At 41.8% G+C, this 19878-nt stretch overlaps 1 protein-coding gene across 3 annotated transcripts in view; it reads left to right on the top strand.

The window, feature by feature from the left end:
• fxr1 (FMR1 autosomal homolog 1) overlaps positions 1-19878 on the top strand; it is a 134486-nt gene that overhangs the window by 43270 nt on the left and 71338 nt on the right. For all 3 annotated transcript variants that reach the window (XM_068042352.1, XM_068042351.1, XM_068042350.1), the window contains exons 4-5: positions 18192-18263; positions 19113-19261. In XM_068042352.1, the coding sequence (XP_067898453.1) occupies positions 18192-18263; positions 19113-19261 (221 nt within the window). The remainder of the gene's footprint in view (positions 1-18191; positions 18264-19112; positions 19262-19878) is intronic.

Below are 19878 nucleotides of genomic sequence, written 5' to 3'. Positions count from 1 at the left end.
TGCTCTGCCCATCTTACCAGCCCATCTATATCGTCCTGTAATCTAAGGCTTTCCTCCTCACTATTTACGACACCACCAATTTTTGTGTCATCCGCAAACTTGCTGATCATACCTCCTATATTCACATCTGAATCATTAATGTACACTACAAACAGCAAAGGTCCCAGCACCAATCCCTGTGGTACACCACTGGTCACAGGCTTCCACTCGCAAAAACAACCCTTAACCATCACCCTCTGCCTCCTGCAACTAAGCCAATTTTGGATCTAATTTGCCAAATTGCCCTGGATTCCACGGGCTCTTACCTTCTTAACCAATCTTCCATGCGGGACCTTATCAAAAGCTTTACTGAAGTCGATGTAGACTACATCAACTGCTTTACCCTCATCTACACATCGAGTCACCACCTCAAAAAATTCAGTCAAGTTTGCTAGACACATGTCATTGACTGTGAAGGGTTGTGGGCCATCTTGAAGTTGTGAAATAGGCTATGGAAATTAAAGATTGTTCATTCTTTCCACATGATTGTCTTCAATGAATCAATATCCATTGAGCTCTGACTTGCTAGTGATCTAAAAAAAGTTCTTGTGTAGTTCTTTCCATCTCTTTGGCTCACCCAGTTCTTGAGGCAATAATATTAAGTTAGTGAATTGCTTCTTGGCCAGTGACTTGTGGAATGCATTACTGACTGGCTGCAATTGTTTGGGAGTGGTGAAGAAGTTGGCTTATACAGATTCCAGAAAAAGTGGTAAGCCTGAAGATTGGAAGCAATTTAGAACTCAGTACAGGATGACCAAGAAACTGATAAAGAAAGGGAAAAGAGAATATGAATGCAAGCGAGCGTGAAACATAAAGACGGACTGTAAAAGCTTCTTTAGATATGTGAAAAGGAAACGATCAGCTAGGATAACGTGGGTCCAATGCAGGTGGAGATAGAAGCATTTATTGTGGAGAACATGGCGGAGAAACTAAACAATTAACTTTGTGTATGTCTTCACGAAAGAAGATACAGAAAATCTCCCAGAAATACTAGGCAACCAAGGGATTTGTGAAACTGAGAAACTGAAAGAAATTAGTGTTAGTAAAGAGGTAGTACTTGAAAAGTTAACTGGATTGAAGGTTGATCAATACCCTGGACCAGATGAGCGACATCCTAGAGTGTTGACGAGTGTGGCTGTAGAGATAGTGGATGCTTTGGTGGTTATCTTTCAAAATTCTATAAATTCTGGAAAGGTTCCTGCAGACTGGAAAGTAGCAAATGTAACCCTACTACTTAAGAAGGGAGGGGGATGGAGAACTACAGCCCTGTTAGTTTGATGTCAGTAGTAGGGAAAATGTTAAAATCAATTACAAAGGATGTGTTAACTAGACACTTAGAAAATAACGGTAAAATTGGGCAGAGTCAACATGGATTTATGAAAGGGAAATCATGTTTGACAAACCTGTTGGAGTTTTTTGAGGATGTTACTTGTAGCATAGATAAAGGAGAACTAGTGGATGTGGTGTATTTGGATTTTCAGAAGTCTTTTCATAAGGTCCCACATAGGAGGTTAGTAAACAAAATTAGAGCGTATGGGATTGGGAGTAATATACTAGCATGGATTGAGAATTAGTTAACAGACAGAAAGAGAGTAGGAATAAATGGGTCATTCTCAGGATGACAGGCTGTTATTTGTGGGGTACCACAAGGACAGTGCTAGGGCCACAGCTGTTCACAATCTATATAAATGATTTGGATGTGGGGACCAAAAGTAGTAATTCCAAATTTGCTGATGACACAAAACTAGGTGGGAATATTAAGTTGTGAGAAAGATGCAAGGAGGCTTCAAGCAGACTTGGATGGGCTAAGTGAATGGTCAAGAACATGGCAGATGGAATATAATATGAAAAAGTGTGAAGTTATCCACGTTGGTAGAAAAAACAGAAAGACAGAGTATTTCTTAAATGGTGAGAAGTTGGGAAGTGTTGATGTCCAAAGGGACCTAGAGGTCCTTGTTCATGAGTCACAAAAAGCTAATATGCAGGTCCAACAATCAAAAAGGAAGGCAAATGGTATGTTGGCCTTCATCGCAAGGGGATTTGAGTACAGAAGTAAATATGTCCTGCTACAATTGTATAGAGCCTTGCTGAGACCTGGAGTATTTTGTACTATGTTGGTCTCCTTAATCTAAGGAAGGATATACTTGTCATTGAGGGAGTGCAACGGAGGTTCCCTTATGAGGGATTATGAGGAGAGATTGAGGAAACTGGGCCTATATTCTCTAGGGCGTGACAGGGTGGATATAGATGGGATGTTTCCCCTGGCTGGTGAGTCTAGAATCAGGGGACATAATCTCAGAATAAAGGGTAGGCCATTTCAGACTGAGATGAGGAGGAATTTCTTCACTCAGAGGTTGGTGAATCTGTGGCATTCTCTACCCCAGAGTGCTGTGGAAGCTCAATCATTGAGCATGTTCAAGACAGAAATCGATAGATTTCTGGAGACTAATGACATCAAGGGATATGGAAATAGCGCGGAAAAGTGGCGTTGAGGTAGGTGATCAGCCATGATCTAATTGTATGGCGGAGCAGGCTCGACAGGCTGAACGGCCTACTCCTGTTCTTACGTTCCTCAGAATTTTGTAACAAGATGGAAGAATTGATAGCTGTTATGAAAGTGATTGTTTTTGTTAAAATTATTTTTATAGTTCAGCTGAATAAGAGACATCAAGAGGAAACTGAGGGAGCCAGATTCACAACAATGTTGCTGGTTGTCACATGGCTCAGTTTGGAGATAGGCAGAAACCCTGGTAACAGGGGCAGAGAAGTCACAAGCATTTTTGATTGGACAAGCCCAGCAGCAGCAGAGCACATCTGGGAGGGCAGAAAACTGACCAGCTTTCTGGTTGTGGGTCAGTGTGGTTTTACCTTCCGGAGTGAGATAAAGCTAGGTCTGCTGCAGAAGGAGAGAATTCCAAGGAAGAAGAAACTTTTAAAATTTAATGTTGGGATTCTTAACAATTTTAATCTGTGTATTTATGTTTTACTTCATTACTAGTTAAGACTTGTTTTATGATAAGCTGATAATTGTTGTTCAGGAAAGAAATCTGGTTAGTATGTTCTATTCTGGGAAAAATAGTGTATGTGATTGACCGTATCGATAAGTGGGAAAATTAAAAAGTAATATGTTGTGACCTGTGGAAAAGTGGAACTGAATTAACAGTGCACTCCTCCCGCCTCGGTTGTAACATAGATTATGATTATGATAGCCATTACAGAGACATGGTTGCAAGATGACCAAAGCTGGGACCTGAATATGCAAGGATATTTGACATTGCAGAAGGACAGGAGGAAAGGAAAAGGAGGTGTGGTAGCTTTTTTAATAAAGGATGAGATCATTACAATATTGAGAAACGATCTTGGTTCAGAAGATCAAAATGTGGAATTAGTTAGTTGGAGATAAGAAACAGCAAAGGAACGAAGTCATGAGTGGGAGTAGTTTATCGGCCCCCTAATTGTAGCTACAGAGTAGGGCAGAGTATACATCAAGAAATATTGGGGACTTGCAAGAAAGGTATGGCAATAGTGCTGGGTGACTTTAATTTTCATAATCAATTGGACAAATCAAATTTGCAAAGTAGCCTTGAGGATGAGTTCAGAGTCTATGTGGAACAGTTTCTTGGAGCACTAGGTTCTAGCACCGACCAGGGACTAGGCTCTTTTGGACCTGGTAATATGCAATGAGACAGGATTAATTAAAGACCTCATAGTAAAGGATCCTCTAGGCAAGAGTGATCATAACATGATAGAATTTCACATTCAGTTTGAGGGTGAGAAATGTGGATCCTTAACTAGTGTCTTACACTTAAAGGCAATTACAAGGGTATGAAGATAGAGTTGACTGAAGTGGACTGGGAAAATAGGTTAAAAGGTAAGATGGTAGAGAAGTAGTGGCAGACATTTAAGGAATTATTTCATAACTCAACAAAGATATATTCTATTGAGGAAGAAAGACTCTACCAGAAGGATGCACCATCTGTGGTGATCTAAGGAAGTTGAGGCTGGTGTAAAATTGAAAGAAAAGGTGTACATGCTGTGAAGATTAGTGATAGGCCAGAAGATTGGGAAAATTTTAGAAATCAGCCAGGGATGACTCAAGAAAAGGGAGAAATTGCAGTATGAGAGAAAACTAGCAAGAAATATAAAAACAGACAGTAAAAGCTTCTACAAATATATAAAAAGGAAAAGAGTAGCAAAAGTAAGCATTGCTTCCTTAGAGGGTGCAATTGGGGAATTAATGGGGAATGATGAAATGGCAGAAACTTTAAACAAGTATTTTGTATCTGTCTTCACAGAGGACACAAAAAGCATCCCAAGAAGAGTAGAAAATCGGGAGGCAAAAGGGAGGGACGAACTTAAAACAATCATTGTCACTAGAGAAAAAGTAATGGGGATACTAATGGGACTAAAGGCTGATAAGTCCTCTGGACCTGATGGCCTACATCCGAGGGCCTTAAATTAAGTGGCTGCAAAGATATTGGATGCATTGATTGTAATCTTCCTAAATTCTCTAGATTCTAGAAAAGTCCCAGCCGATAGTAAAACCACAAATATAACACCTCTGTTCAAGGAAGGAGGGAGACAGAAATCAGGAAACTATAGGCCAGTTAGCCTAACGTCTGTCATTGGGAAAATGCTAGAATTCATTATTCAAGAGGTAATGCAGATTGGCATCCTTCCATCTACAAAAGCTGATGGACATGCAGCAAACAATCCATTTAGGTGGGATGTCTTCTCTTGGTGCGCCTTTGTTGATGGCTGTGAAACTGCCAAGTGACACTGAGAGTTGTTGCTTTTGACATTGGCATCTATTGCCAAGCTTCTATAGCAACTGGTCGTCATGGTAGTGAACACCAGTCTACAGGATTTCCCTATTTCCCTCTTTTGCCAGCTAGTGACTCCCGGGTGCAATAATCGACATTTAAGGCTTTCATGTCACACTTGCAAGCATCCTTGAAGGGGAGCTTTGGGCGCCTCACAGGTCGTCTGGCCCTGACTACCTCACTGTACAGAAGGTCCTTGGGTATGGAACTGTCCTCCATCCTCCATCCTGCAGACGTGTCTGATCCACCGAAGCTGCCTGTTTGATTAATGCCAACAGGCTTGGGAGCTCTGCTTTTGAGAGGACTGCCGCATTTGTGATTTTGTCCTGCCAGGATATAGCCATAATGTGCCGCAGATAGCGAAGATGGGCATTATTGAGCTTCTTTTCCTGGTAGCTGTGTGCAGCCCATGTTTCACAGCTATACAGCAAGAACATAGTAGCAGGACATCTAGAAAATCACAATATAATCAGGTAGTGTCAACATGGCTTTGTGAAAGGGAATTTGGGTATGACAAATTTTTTTAGAGTTCCTTTGAATCTGAAGAAACAGAAGCAGCGTTAGAAGCAGACCCAGACAGGGTACTGCTAGCAAAGATACAACTGGAACAAAGGAAACTTGAATTAGAAGACAGGGCAGGAGAGAGAGAAAGAGAGAGCCTTCCAAACGGAACGTGAGGAGAATGCAAGAAGAGAGAGAGAGAAAGACTATTCCAGAAAGAATCCGAAGAGGGAGCTGAAGTGGCTTGAGTTAACTAGGGGGCAACAGAGTAACCCCCGTGAAAGCATGGCCATTATGGAGATGCAAATTTCAGGGCTGGGAACCGAATTGCTAAAACACACACATTTGATTCCAAAATTCAGTGAGGAAGATGTGGAAGCGTTTTTTGTGTCTTTTGAGAAACTGGCAAGGCAATTAAAATGGCCAGCTGAGACCTGGTTCCTTTTAATACGAAGAAAACTAACTGGAAAAGCCCGTGAGGTTTATTCCGTGTTGCCAGATGAGAGTTCATCAAATTATGAACTGACCAAAAATGCTATCCTCGGGGCATATGAATTAGTACTGGAAGCCTACCGCCAAAAGTTTAGAACCCTCAAAAAGCAAGCTAATCAAACTTATCTGGAGTTTGAAGGAAGTAAGCAGCTTGCCTTTGATCAGCGGCTGAGGGCTCTTAAAATACAGCTCAGCATGAGATTCTCAGAGAAGTAATTCTGTTACATGAATTTAAAAACTCTCTCCCATTCTCAGTAAAGACCCATGTACAGAAGCAAGCAGGTTCAGGGAGCCCGGCAAGTGGCCATTCTGGCCGATGAGTTTGCTTTAGTTTATAACTGGGTTTGCCGGGGGAGAACCTTTCCTAATCACCCCCACAAATCCGAAAAGGACAAAGGGTGGGAAGGTGATATTTGCCCAGGCATTCCTGGAAGAGAAAGGAAAGCAGGAGACACAAGGGCCCTCCTCCAGCCAAAAAGGAAGGTGCTTTGAACAAGAGTGAGACCGGAGATCTGTGTGCTTCCATTGTAATAAAGCAGGGCGTTTAAAAGCTGACTGGGTTAATCAGGGCACACCCGCTTAGTGAGGATGGGGACCTGATGCAAAGCACAGCAGAAGAAGCTGTGATTTTAACTGCAGTAAGAGTGCAACCCAGGAAGCTTACTACGGCCAGTGCAGAAAAAGTTAATCGGATTCCTGAAGGTTATCAGGGTTTTATGTCTGAAGGGAAAGTAACCACATATCCCTCGAGTGGGGCAAGCAAGCCCATAGTGATTCTCAGGGACACGGGGCCCACGAGATCCCTTTTACTGGGAAGTGGCCTGACCTTTCCCCCAGAGAGTGCAGTGAACACCAAAATGGTGGTGAATGGTATTGGAGGGCAGTGTATGCCTGTACCTGTGCACAGGTGCACCTGGAGTGCGACCTAGTTTCGAGATCAGTGACCGTAGGGATTGTCCCTAGTTTGCCTGTAGACGGGGTTGACCTGCTCCTAGATAGTGATTTGGCAGGGGTGAAGGTGGTAGCCCCCCCCCCCCCTCCCCCAGAAGTGAAAGAAAGAAAGACCACAGGAGGTCAGAGACAGGGCAGTTTTAGGAGACAGTTCCCTGCAGTTTCCCTGAATCTGTAGTGGATCAGGCCATGATCAATCCAGCTTCCCCAGAGGAGACTGCATTGGCACTGCAGGCAGATGACCATGAGGTCTGCCTGTCCGAGACTTTCTTTGCAAAGTTAGGAGACCCCAGGAATGAAGTAAATGGATTTTCCCTAGGTAAGGCTCAGCGAGCTGACCCAGTATTGCGAGAGTTAGCACAGACTGCCAAGTCTGAAATTGAAGCAGAGGGAGTCCCTGATTGCTACTATTTAAAGAATGAGGTACTGATGAAGAAATGGAATTCTCCTCACAGACCTGAGAGCAAGGAGTGCGCAGTAGTTCACCAGTCAGTGGTGCCACAGAGGTACTGAGGAGAAATATTAAGAAGGGCCCACAAGACTACAGTGTCTGTACATGCCGGTATACGAAAGACCAAGGCCCGCATAAGACAGTGGTTTGACTGGCCAAAACTCCACAAATATGTGGTGGAGTACAGCAGGAGTTGCCACATATGCCAGGTTGAGGGGAAACCCCAACCTGCAGTGAAACCTGCACCCCTAAGTCCTGTACTAGTGTTAGGAAGATCCTCCAGCAGAGGGCTGGTGAACTGTAAGGGACCCCTGCCGAGAACAAAAGGCATACGGCTGGCAAAAGTTTAGAAAGAGAAGGGGAAAAAGGGACCAAGGGGGCATGTTAAAGGAAGTTCGGGAGGAATCCTGCATGAAAACCCCTACTGTCCGGTCAGCGAACCTCGAAAATTGTGGAAGATTAGACCCCACAGCCTCCTATGTAAATGCAGACTCTAGAAACACCCCACCAGAGTTGCTAACAGCATTTACAGGAAACTGCAGAGACAAAGAGAGACCTCTAGGGGGCATAGAAACTGAGGGTGATGCCTCACCTAATCGAAGTGCCCCAGGAGATTGCAGTCAAGTATGCACAAATACCTGCAGGTAGAAAGAGTACAAAGGGGATATTAACAATGTATCCCCCCACAGTCAGAGAAAAAAGGGAACCACCCAATCCCTGAAAGCAAAAGTCTTTGCTTGACTCAGCAAAACACTGAAGAATAGTTCAGGATAGACCCGCCCACCACTATCCAAAAAAAAAAAAATTGCCTCAGCAGGAACAAAACCCTGGGTAGTCATGGCAGTGGGCAAGCTGAGGAAAAGCTTCCCCAGGGAACCACATGGTTACTGGGATGCCAAAAGGGGAAATTAAAGCAGCACTGGCACCCACAAAAGACAATTTTTATAGGCTTTAAGATTGCTGAATGAATGGAAATGAACGAGAGAAATGCCTGGTTTTTCTTTCTGTATCTCATATTTCTCTCAAACAGTGTAATGAAATGCGCTGTTTTTTTTTCAAATCACATTTCATTCCCCTGGGTGTCAAGGTGGCATGCAGGCCCCACCTGCCAAGAACAAGGCACATGTTATTTTGCCACATGAACATTAAAACTTAAAATTGCTGCTGGGAAGAACAAAGGTCCTATCACCAGGAATTGCCAGGCCCCTCACCGGAAATACCTTTTTTGCATACCAGCAGACAGTGTTGGAACAAAGGACCCAGTCCTTGCTTCCCCAATACACAGAAAAACTGTTCAGACCTGTTTAGTCACATGACTAACTGGCGGTTGGAGTTTTTTGAATTTGAACTTGACTCAGAATTTTTAAAATTCAGAAAGCTGTTTGCTCCTGGACTGGAAAAGACCTCTCTCCTGTCTACTCCCATCTCTTCCTCACGAAACTGAAGACCCATTGAAGACACATGAACCCCAAGAGAGAAAAGTCTCCTACGGTGAACAAGGTTTAATTAGAATACTGGGCCCTAACGAAAAGCAAGATCTACCTACAAAAGAACTGCAGTGAGGTCGAAGCACAGTAACAAGAAACTTTTCTGATATTGCCTCAAACCTCTCCACTTTATGTTTCTTCTCTTCTGTCTCTATTTGCATGTGTGTATCGCGTATGCATGCTGGCGTGTGGCGCGGTGTATATCCATAGGCATTAACTGCATTAGCGTTAAAGTTTAAGGTTTAATAAATTTCACAGTTCTTCTTCAAACCTAAGAAAGCCTGGTGTGCTCATTTCTTTGTCTTGTAATTGGAAAGTGGTGAACAAGGATTCACCAAGGGGGAGCTCAAAACACAGTGCGTTTAAAATTAAACCCTGCTACAATAAGACTAGGCGAAGACAGTAAAAAGACCCCTAGGCACCTTTCTCACCTGGTCTAGCATCCGGAATTTTACCCACAGACAAATGAGAGAAATTGGAAGTGGGAAGCCAAATTGTTCCCAATCAAAAAAGAAAAGAGCAAGATTAATACAAGTTTTCATGTGGTTGTGTGTGATTGAATACTAATATGTCTGCAACTGAAGCGAGTAGCTCTCCAAGCCAGATGAAGTAACTTGGGATAAGTTAAAAACACTGTCTATGGAGGAGCTGAGAAAATGGCTGAGCAGTCTGGGATCACTGTACGTGGCAAGGCTAGGAAGTCTGAACTCCTAAGGCTATTGGCCAACCAATTTTCTCTTGAATCTGACGAAGCAGAAGCAGTGTTAGAAGTAGACCCTGACAGGGTAATGCTAGCAAAGATACAACTGGAACAAAGGAAACTTGAATTAGAAGACAGGGAAAGAGAGAGAGAGAGGCAGGAGAGGGAGAAAGAGAGAGCCTTCCAAAAGGAACGTGAGGAGAATGCAAGGCAAGAGAGAAAGACTATTCCAGAAAGAATCCAAAGAGAGAGCTGAAGTGGCTTGAGTTAACTAGGGGGCGACAGAGTAACCCCAGTGAAAGCATAGCCAATATGAAGGAGCAGAATTCAGGGCTGCGTACAAAATTGCTAAAACACGCTCAATTAATTCCAAAATGCAATGAGGAAGATGTGGAAGCGTTTTTTGTGTCTTTTGAGAAACTGGCAAGGCAGCTAAAATGTACAGCAGAGCAAGCTGTGGCTTTAACTGATTTCGCCACATGAACATTAAAACCTAAAATTGCAGGACCCTGACTGGAAGGATATTTGAATCGTACTAGCAGTGTTGGAACAAAAGGGACCCAGTCGTTGCTTCCCCAATACACACAAGACCAGTTTTAGTCACATGACTAGCTGGCTGTTGAGATTTGAATTCCAACAAAGGATTCAAACTCAGAAAGCTGCTGGTTTGAGAAGACCTCTTGTCTCCTGCTTGTTCATCTCTCAAAGAGCTGAAACCATTGAAGACACATAAACTCAGAGAGAGAAAAATCTGCTACTTGAACAAGGTTTATGAAGAATCCTGGGCCCCAACGAAACCCAGGACCATATCTTTAATCAAGGACTACAGCAAGCTCGAGAAACAGTAGCAATATCAAACTGTTCTACTTATCTGTTCTCTTTTCTGTCCCTATTTGCATGTGTGTATTGCGTGTGCATGCTAGTGTGGGCGCGTCGTATGTCCTTAGGCGATAACCGTATTAGAGTTTAAGGTTTAATAAATTTTACTTTTCTTTCAACCTAAGAGAACCTGGTGTGCTCATTTCTTTGCCTTATAATTGGAAAGCCGTGAACAAGGATTCACCAAGAGGTAGCTCAAAACACTGTGTGTTTTAAAAATTAAGACCAGGTGAATACAGTAAAAGACCCCTAGACACCTTTCTCACCTGGTCGTAACGGTGCCACATAAAAGTTTACTACACACAATAAGAGCTCATGGCATTGGGCGTGATATATTAGCATGGATGGAGGATTGGCTAACAGGAAACCGAATCGGGATAAATGGGTAATTTTAAGGATGGGAAACTGTAATTAGTAGAGTGCCACTGGGATCAGTGCAGGGGCCTCAACTATTTGCGATCTGTATTAATGACTCGTATGAAGAGACCGAGTGTATTGTGGCCATATTTGCTGATGATACGAAGATCGTTAGGAAAGCAAGTTGTGAGGATGATACAAAGAGTCTGCAAAGGAATATAGATAGGTTAAGTGAGTGGGCAAAAATTTGGCAGGTGGAGTATAATGTGGGGAAGTGTGAGGTTGTCCACTTTGGTAGGAAGGATAAAAAGCAGAATATTATTTAAATGGAGAGAGACAGTAGAATGCTGCGGTTCAGAGGAACCTGGGTGTCCTTTTACGCGAATCTCACAAAATCAGCATGCAGGTACAGCAAGTAATTAGGAAGGCAAATGGAATGTTGGCCTTTATTACAAGGGGGCTAGAGTATAAAAGTAGGGAAGTCTTAGTGCAACTGTACAGGGCATTCGTGAGACCACACCTAGAGAACTGTGTACAGTTTTGGTTACCTTATTTAAGGAGGGACATACTTGCAACGGAAGCAGTTCAGAGAAGGTTCACTAGGCTAATTACTGGGCTGTGGAATTTGTCTTATGAGGAAAGGTTGAGCAGATTGGGCCTATACTCGTTGAAGTTTAGAAGATTGAGAGGTGATCTTATTGAAACATACAAGATTCTGAGGGGGCTTGACAGCATTGATGCTGAGAGGATGTTTCCCCTCATAGGGTAATCTAGAACTAGAGGGCACAATTTCAAATTAAAGGGTTTCCTATATAAGATGGAGATGAGGAGGAATTTCTTCTGAGGGTTGTTAACATTTGGCATTCTCTTCCCAACGAGCAATGGAGGCTGGGTCATTGAATATATTCAAGGCTGAGTTAGACAGATTTTTGATTGACAAGAGAGTCGAGGGTTATTTTGGGAGGCAGGCTGGAAAGGGGAGTTAAGACCGCAATCATCAGCCGTGATCTTATTTAATGGCAGAGCATGTTCAAGGGGCCAAATGGCCTACACCTGCTCCTATTTCTTATGTCCTTATGTTCCACTCATTCCATGGCTATTTCTTGGGCACTATTGAAACCAGTATCCATTGATCCATTGTCCAACTTGGAGTACTCTGCACACTCTCTATAAAGCGCAATGTTCTGGGCATAGCTGGGGATCTCTTCACCATTGTCAGGTCTTTGATAACAGCTGGAGTAATTTTCTTTTCTAAAGACTTCCCTCCTCTACTTATAGATATACCCTTTAGCAGAACAAGAATACTTACTTTGATAGAGATTTCATCTTTGTTCTAAGTAACATTGGCCACACACTCAGCCGTTCATCTCAGGTCTTTAGGCGAATACTAGCAGTGTGTAACATCTACGAGCTGCACTGCAGTAACTCACCAATGCTTCTTCAGCAGCACCATACAAATCTGTGACCTCTATCACCTAGAAGGATAAGGGCAGCAGACGCATGGGAACACCACCACCTGCAAGTCCCCCTCCAAGTCACATACCTTCTTGACTTGGAACTATATCGACGTTCTTTCATCTTTGCTGGAACTCCCTCCCTAACTGCACTTTGGGTGTACCTACAGCACATGGACTGTAGTGATTCTAGAAGGCGGCACACTGCCACGTTCTCGAGGGCAATTAGGGATGGGCAATAAATGCCAGCACCACCCACATCACATCAATTAATTTAAAAAAACTATTCCTTTCATTGGCTTGAGCTGGTATGCAGCAGAGCTTAAGTTTTCTATGTGGGAATTCATCTCAGTTTTAGATATGTCACAAGATCTCAAAATGCAAAGGAGGGTGATTCCTGTTTGTGAATCTTCCCAGGGAACACACCTGGCACTCGAATACTCCAGAAATATGTGGAGGATGCTTCTTAGAAAAAAAAGATGAAAGCTGTATGATTTATTTTAACCATGGTCATTTAGAGACTTATTGTTTAATTATTCAAAAAGAAAAATATTTCACGGCATAAAGCCCTTTGCCTCCCTTTATTTTAACAGTGTAGGAGCTATCAGTAAGTGCAAAACGTTTATACTGGAGTATTTTGTCCAATTCTGGGTACTACACTAGAGAAGAGGGTGAAGGCTGTGGTGAGGGTACAGAAGAGATTTGCTAGAATGGTTCCAGGGATGAAGGGATTACAGTTAGGTAGATGGACTGGAGAAGCTGGGGTTATTCTTCAAGCAGAGAAGGTTAAAAGGAGATTTGACAGATGCTTGAAATTGTGAAGGGTTTAGACAGTGTGAATAAAGAGAAATTGTTTCTAATGGCTGAAGGAGGCACAGTTTTCAGGTGATTGACAAAAGAGCTAGAGGTGACATGAGGAAAAGCTTTTTTCCACACTGAGTGGTTAGGATTTGAAATGCACTGCTTGCTAGGGTGTTGGATACAGATTCAATAGTAGCCTTCAAAAGGGAATTGGATAAATACTTAAAGGAGAAAGAATTGCAGGAATGTGGGGGAGTGGAACTGACTGGATTGCTATTCAAACGAATTGCAGAAGACTTCTGGCCAAATGGCCTCTTTTTGTGCTGTACAATTCTAGGACTTACTTGAAACCGGTTTTCATTTTGTAACTGAAGTATATTGACTTGTGATAGAACTAGATGTTGGCGGTCTTCTATTTACCAACTGATTTGAAAGTAAGAGTTATTCTATACTGTCTTTTTTTTCTAACCTGGTATTGTGTATTTTTAAGATTATGTTGCAGAACTATCTCTGGAACTCAAGAAAATATCATTCACTATGAATTGTCAGTATTAGGAAAATATATTGTTACAACCGAGGTGGGAGGAGTGTTTATTCGAGTTCCACTTCTCCACAGGTCACAGCAAATGTTTAAATTTTTTCCCCACTTACCGATACAGTCAATCATGGACTATTTTTTTATCACTGAATAAAGCACACCAATCAGGTTTCTTTAATAAACAACAAAATTATCAGATTATAAAACAAGTCTTAACCAGTAATGAAGCAAAGTATAAAACACACAGATTGAAATATAAAAGTTCTCCTTTTACTTTAGCCCCTCACACACACGCACACATCGGTTAACTGAAAAAAATAGCGATTTATTCTTACGAGCTATAGTATTTTTTTTAAAAAGCAAAAAAAAAAGTACATTGGCCAAAATACTTGCTAATTCTTGAAGAAAAAAGAGAAGGTATGAAAAGATGTCAGAAGTCCTTTATGATTTAGCGTCCCAAATACGTATAGGCGGCTGTCACTGGGATCTTCCTAGAACAGTTCTTGTCAGGCGACTTTGAAGATCAGTTTGGGCAGGCTTTGCAGGAAAAAATGCAGCAACAGAGGTTTCAGGCAGTTTCTTACACTTGCTTCTTGAGATGGAAAACTGGCAGGTTTTTTCAAAGAGCTGGAACAGATTGAGTTGGGTGTCACTGACACGGTGGGCCAAAGGGCCTGTTTCTGTGCTGTATAACTCGAGGGATAAGGTGTTACTTTTCCTTTTGACAAGAATTCCTACAACTCTCAGCTGTTCTATTCACAATGCCTGCACTCTCAATGGTTTTTGTTTTTAGCCTTACAGTTGCAGTCAGAGCTACAGCCTAATTTGCTGTACTCTTGGTCAGGGTCCCTTTCTCTACACTGGCTTTGTGTACTCCCAGCAAGTCCCATGGGTTTACCGTGCAACTTCCAGCATTCTGCATGAAGGTGTACCACCTTGAGACAACGGTAACACTTAGGCTTGTGGACTTCACTTTCACGCTCAACATCTTCCTTTCTGGTCTGAGGAGGAGATCCTGGGGCATTCCCAGCTGTCCCTTCTTATCCCCGGCTACTTGCCTTCCTTTCACCCTCTGTCCTCCTTGGGTTTGTGGGGGTGACGGACAAAGGGTTATAAACAAGCTTGTAATCATCAATTTTTGCTGACTGGCTGGCTGTTGAAACCTTCTGGTTCTCTACATGGATTCTATCTAACGTAGAGTGTGAACTTTTAAATTCTTCCAGGAGAATTAGTTCCCTAAGGTTCTCAGACATGGCCTCTATCATTAGTGCCCGTATCCAACGCTCAGAATTAATTTGCTTTACCCTCTCAAATTCCACATAAGTCTGCCCAGACAATCTCCAGATTTACCAAATTTCTGCATGTAAGCATCAGGGACTGACTCACATGCAGCGAGGATAGATTTTTTTGCCATCTCGTTATCCGCAGAAGCCTCCTCAAAAAGCATGGCATAAACTTCATGAGCTGTGTCCATCAACCTGCTTTGCATATGAGCAGTGTCCAGCTTTCGTTTGGCCACTTCATCTGTCTGGCTACCTTTTCAAAAGAAATGAAAAATACCTGTATGTCCCTTTGCTCAAACTTCGGGAGGGCTTGCACAAATTTAACCAGCTCTCCACTGGGTCCTGGACTGGAGTCCGATCTTTCCTCAGCAGAATTTTCCTTGATGTCAAGGCCACCCTGTTGTCTTAGTTCCAGCTTTTTAAATTCGAATTTCCTCGCTTTGCCCTTTCCTCTCGTTCAAGTTTCTTCATTGCCAATTCTCTTTCCTATACAAGCTCAAGCCTTTTCAGCTCTTTTTCCTGCTCAAGCTGCTTCATCTGTAACTGAATTTTAGCTAATTCAACTGCACTACCCTCTGGTTTGCCGCCGCCACCTTCCAATTTCAAATGGTGTGCTAGAAACATAGAAAATAGGAGCAGGACTAGGCCATTCGTCCCTTCGAGCCTGCCCCGCCATTCATTATGATCATGGCTGATCATCCAACTCAGTAGCCTGTTCCCACTTTTGCCCCATACCCTTTGATCCCTTTAGACCCAAGAGCTATATCTAACTCCTTCTTGAAAACATGCAATGTTTTGGCCTCAACTGCTTTCTGTGGTAGCGCATTCCACAGGCTCACCATTCTCTGGGTGAAGAAATTTCTCCTCATCTCAGTCCTGAAAGGTTTATCCCGTATCCTTAGAGTATGGCCCCTGATTCTAGACTCCCACACCATTGGGAACATCCTTCCTGCATCTACCCTATCAAGTCCTGTTAGAATTTTATAGGTTTCTATGAGATCCACCCCCCCCCCCCTCACTCTTCTGAACTCCAGTGAATATAATACTAACCGACTCGATCTCTCCTCATACGTCAGTCCCGCCATCCCAGGAATCAGTCTGGTAAACCTTCGCTGCACTCCCTCTATAGCAAGAACATCCTTCCTCAGATAAGGAGACCAAAACTGCACACAATATTCCAGGTGTGGCCTCACCAAGGCCCTGTGTAATTGTAGCAAGACATCACTCCTCCTGTACTCGAATCCATGAAGGCCAACATACCATTTGCCTTTTTTTACTGCCTGTTGCACCTGCATGCTTACCTTCAGTGACTGGTGTACGAGAACACCCAGGTCTTGCTGCATAATCCCCTCTCTCAGTTTATAGCCGTTCAGATAATCTGTCTTCCTGTTTTTGCTACCAAAGTGGATAATCTCACATTTATCCACATTATACTGCATCTGCCATGCATTAGCCCGCTCACTCAACTTGTCAACTTGCTATGACTTCAGTTATGTCTACTTTCTTGGAACCTGGTTTTAACTCTAACACCAACAGATCTGCCAAATCCTTTAGTCTAGCTTTGGTTAAGTTTCTCAAATCACTCAGGAATATATCCTCCTTGCCCAAAAAAGTCACAGCAACTGATAGATTCTGGTCGAGTAAACTTTAATCTACTGCACAAGAAACCTGTTTTTTTTTCTCTTTTCAATTATTATTACCCCAGTTATAATTGCACATTGTTGGTCTTGGGTTATCCAGCAACGAGCCCCCAATTATATGTTACGACCGAGGCGGGAGGAGTGTACTGTTTATTTGTGTTCCACTTCTCCACAGGTCGCAACATATATTTAACTGTTTTCCTACTTACCGATATGGTCAATCGTAGACTCTATTTTTATCCCTGAATAAAACACACCAACCAGATTTCTTTAATAAAGAACAAAATTATCAGTTTATTATAAAACAAGTCTTAACCAGTAATGCAGCAAAGCATAAACACACAGATCGAAATACAAAAGTTCCCTTTTTACCTTAGCCCCTCACACGTACACTCGTATACACCGATTAACTTAAAAAAGTAGCGATTTACTCTTTAGAGCTCTAGTACAAAACAAAGCAAAAAAAGAATATGTTGGCCAAAATACTTGCAAATTCTTGAAGAAAAAAGAGTAGATATGAAAAGATGTCAGAAGTCCTTTTTGGTTTGGTGTCCCAAATACGTATAGACGGTTGTCACTGGGATCATCCTAGAACACTTCTTGTCAGGCGGTGTTGCAGATCAGTTTGGGCAGACTTTTCAGAAAAAAAATGCAGAACAGAGGTTTTGGACAGTTTTTACACTCGCTTCTGAAGAGATGGAAATCTGGCCGGCTTTTTCAAAGAGCTGGAACAGACTGAGCTGGATGTTACTCTCTTGGCAAGTTTTCTTCAAATGTCTTTTCAAACCATTGTCCACATCCTAACTCACTGTCCAAAGTGAAACCATAAACGATGTCAGGAGTCAAGCCTGCTGACCCCTATAAATCTTGATGTGTCACTTCTCTGTAAACATCTTTCCCCATGTCAAGAACAACCCCTGCTGTGTAATTATTTGAAGACCGGTGCCTTCCAGTAACTGCTTACAGTCCAGACCTCTCAGTGACCCTTGTGAAAACAAAATCCATGGACTCCTTTTCAATTTTAAACCACAAATTTTCAAAATTAAAAAAAATGAAGCACTCATAACAATATTTTGATCAAACCAAACCTGAAGTTACTTGCTATCTTTTTACAGTTGCCCCCCCCCTCGTATAAATATAGCTTTAAATGCCCAAAGCAAGTGGAAATACTGAGGAGTACAAAGCCATGTTGCAGACTTCTCAGAATTGCTTCTTGCTGTCGGAGCGCAAAGAAGGTGGATGCCTTCTTGTGTATGCAAAGGTTTTGATCACCAGTCAATGAATAATTTCTTCTTGTTCAAACAAGATGGTGTTGATGATCCACCGTTTTAAGAAAAAAATCAGTGGGGGCTCAATTAGTGCATCATAAATGTTCTGTAAATATGATGTGGATCATTTAAAAACTTGCCGAAACAGATCTTTTGTACTTACATTTGTATTCAGAATAAGGGAATTTTAGTGCTGCATTTACCATTAAACCCTTAACTGCATCAGTGTTTAGTTTCAAACTCGTTTCCATTCTTACGGTGGCTGAGTGATTGCCCATCCTTCTCACGTTTATTGGCTATTTTTTGATATCCATTGCAGTAAGCCAAGAGTGGAGACTGTTATTCCATTCGTTATTGCTTTATTTAAGCCTGGCTTCTCCTTGAATGAGCTTTAGTTGTATCACTGCACTAGACCATTTCACACAGGCGGTTTTTGAGTGAAAATATAGTCTTCAATAATTCGAAAGTTTGCATGAATCATTAACTCTTTTGTTTTATTACTTTGCTTCTCTTTACCTCTCTCCCAGGTTTATTCTAGAGCAAATGAGCAAGAGCCCTGTGGTTGGTGGCTTGCCAAGGTTCGGATGATGAAAGGAGATGTAAGTTAAGAATATTTGAGATGATCAAGATAATTGGATTGTATTTTACAGAAATTATTGTATTGCAACTTGTTAGTTCTGTAGCTATAGTTCTATAAATGAGCGTAGAGTGGAAGCGTAGAGGCAAGAAGACTTTCGTTAGGCTAGGAGTACTGCATGCAGTTATGAATACCCCATTATAGGAATCATGAAAGCCATAGAGATTGCACAGTTAGAATCACCAGGATAATGCCAGGGATGGGAAACTGCAGTTATAAGGAGAGACTTGAGGTACAAGGATGATTTCCACTGGAGCAGAGAAAGCTAAGAGAAGATTTAATGAAGGTTTTTCAAATCATGAGGTATTTTGTTTTGTCCTTTTGGTTGGGGAGTCAGTGATAGACCATCAATGGTTGCTGATGCTGAGGAGAGTGGTTCGGATAAATGTGTTTGCATAGAGGGTTGTTGGATTGTTTTGCTACAAGGAATGGTTGAACCAAAGACCATTACATCATCTAATGGAAAATTGGATTAAATACTTGAAGTACTTCTATGCTAGGCTGTTTGCTTGAAGACATACTCTTTAAAAACTTAAATTTGCAATGTGTTGTACAGATTAACCCCCAAATTTTTATGTTTTCAACAGATGTCAAGTTCCTTTGACAGCTAAAAATCTTAAGCATTTGATCTGTCTTAATTTTGTTATTTAACCAACCAGCCATGTTACATTTGTATGTACTAAACATTTCTGGCAAGAGTATGTACTATGGCTTTTACTTCTTGGTTAGCTTAAGTAATTTTTATTAAAAAGTGTTTTCTATACAAAAATGCACAGTGTACCAGAGTTTGACAACTTTTTGTTCTATGCAGTTTTATGTAATTGAATATGCTGCCTGTGATGCAACATACAATGAAATTGTTACTTTTGAGCGACTACGGCCTATGAACCCAAACAAGACAGTTACAAAGAATACCTTCTTCAAATGCACAATTGATGTTCCTGATGATTTAAGAGAAGCGTAAGTAGAAAAGAGATGTATGCCTTAAACATTTGGACTGTTTAAAATATGTAGCTTCCTTTTTTCCTTCCCTTCACAATGTTATTGGAACTGCAGACAGCCCAATTCTTTAGCATTTTAATTGCCATTCATGTCAACCAACCACTGAAGTAAACTACATTATACTCTTGCATTTGCCTATTTCAGATGAATTGTAATTGAAAGTTGTGCACTTGGGCCATTAAATATTAAATGAAATAGCAGAGAAGGTGGTTGATGTTTGTGCAGTTGATGTTGTATACATGGACTTTCACAAGGTGATTGATGAAGTGCCACATAACGGACTTGGTAGCAAAATTGAAGCCCATGGGATTAAAAGTACAGTGGCAACTTGGATATAAAATTGGCTAAGAGCTGGAGAGTAGCAATGAATGTTTTTTCAGACAGAAAGGAAGCATACAGTGTGTCCCCAGGGATTGGAATTAGGACCACTTTTAAAAAAAATTATATTCACGACCTGCACTTGCGTATAGAGGATATCATTTCAAAGTTTGAAGATCACACAAAACTTGGAAATGTAGTAAACAATGAAGAGGATAGTTGCGACTTCAGGACGACATGCCCAGACATATGGCAGA

Source organism: Heterodontus francisci, chromosome 11 (genome assembly GCF_036365525.1).
Source record: "Heterodontus francisci isolate sHetFra1 chromosome 11, sHetFra1.hap1, whole genome shotgun sequence".
NCBI lineage: Eukaryota > Metazoa > Chordata > Chondrichthyes > Heterodontiformes > Heterodontidae > Heterodontus > Heterodontus francisci.
Note: the sequence above shows the minus strand (reverse complement) of the source record. Positions and strands in the feature narration are given on the sequence as shown.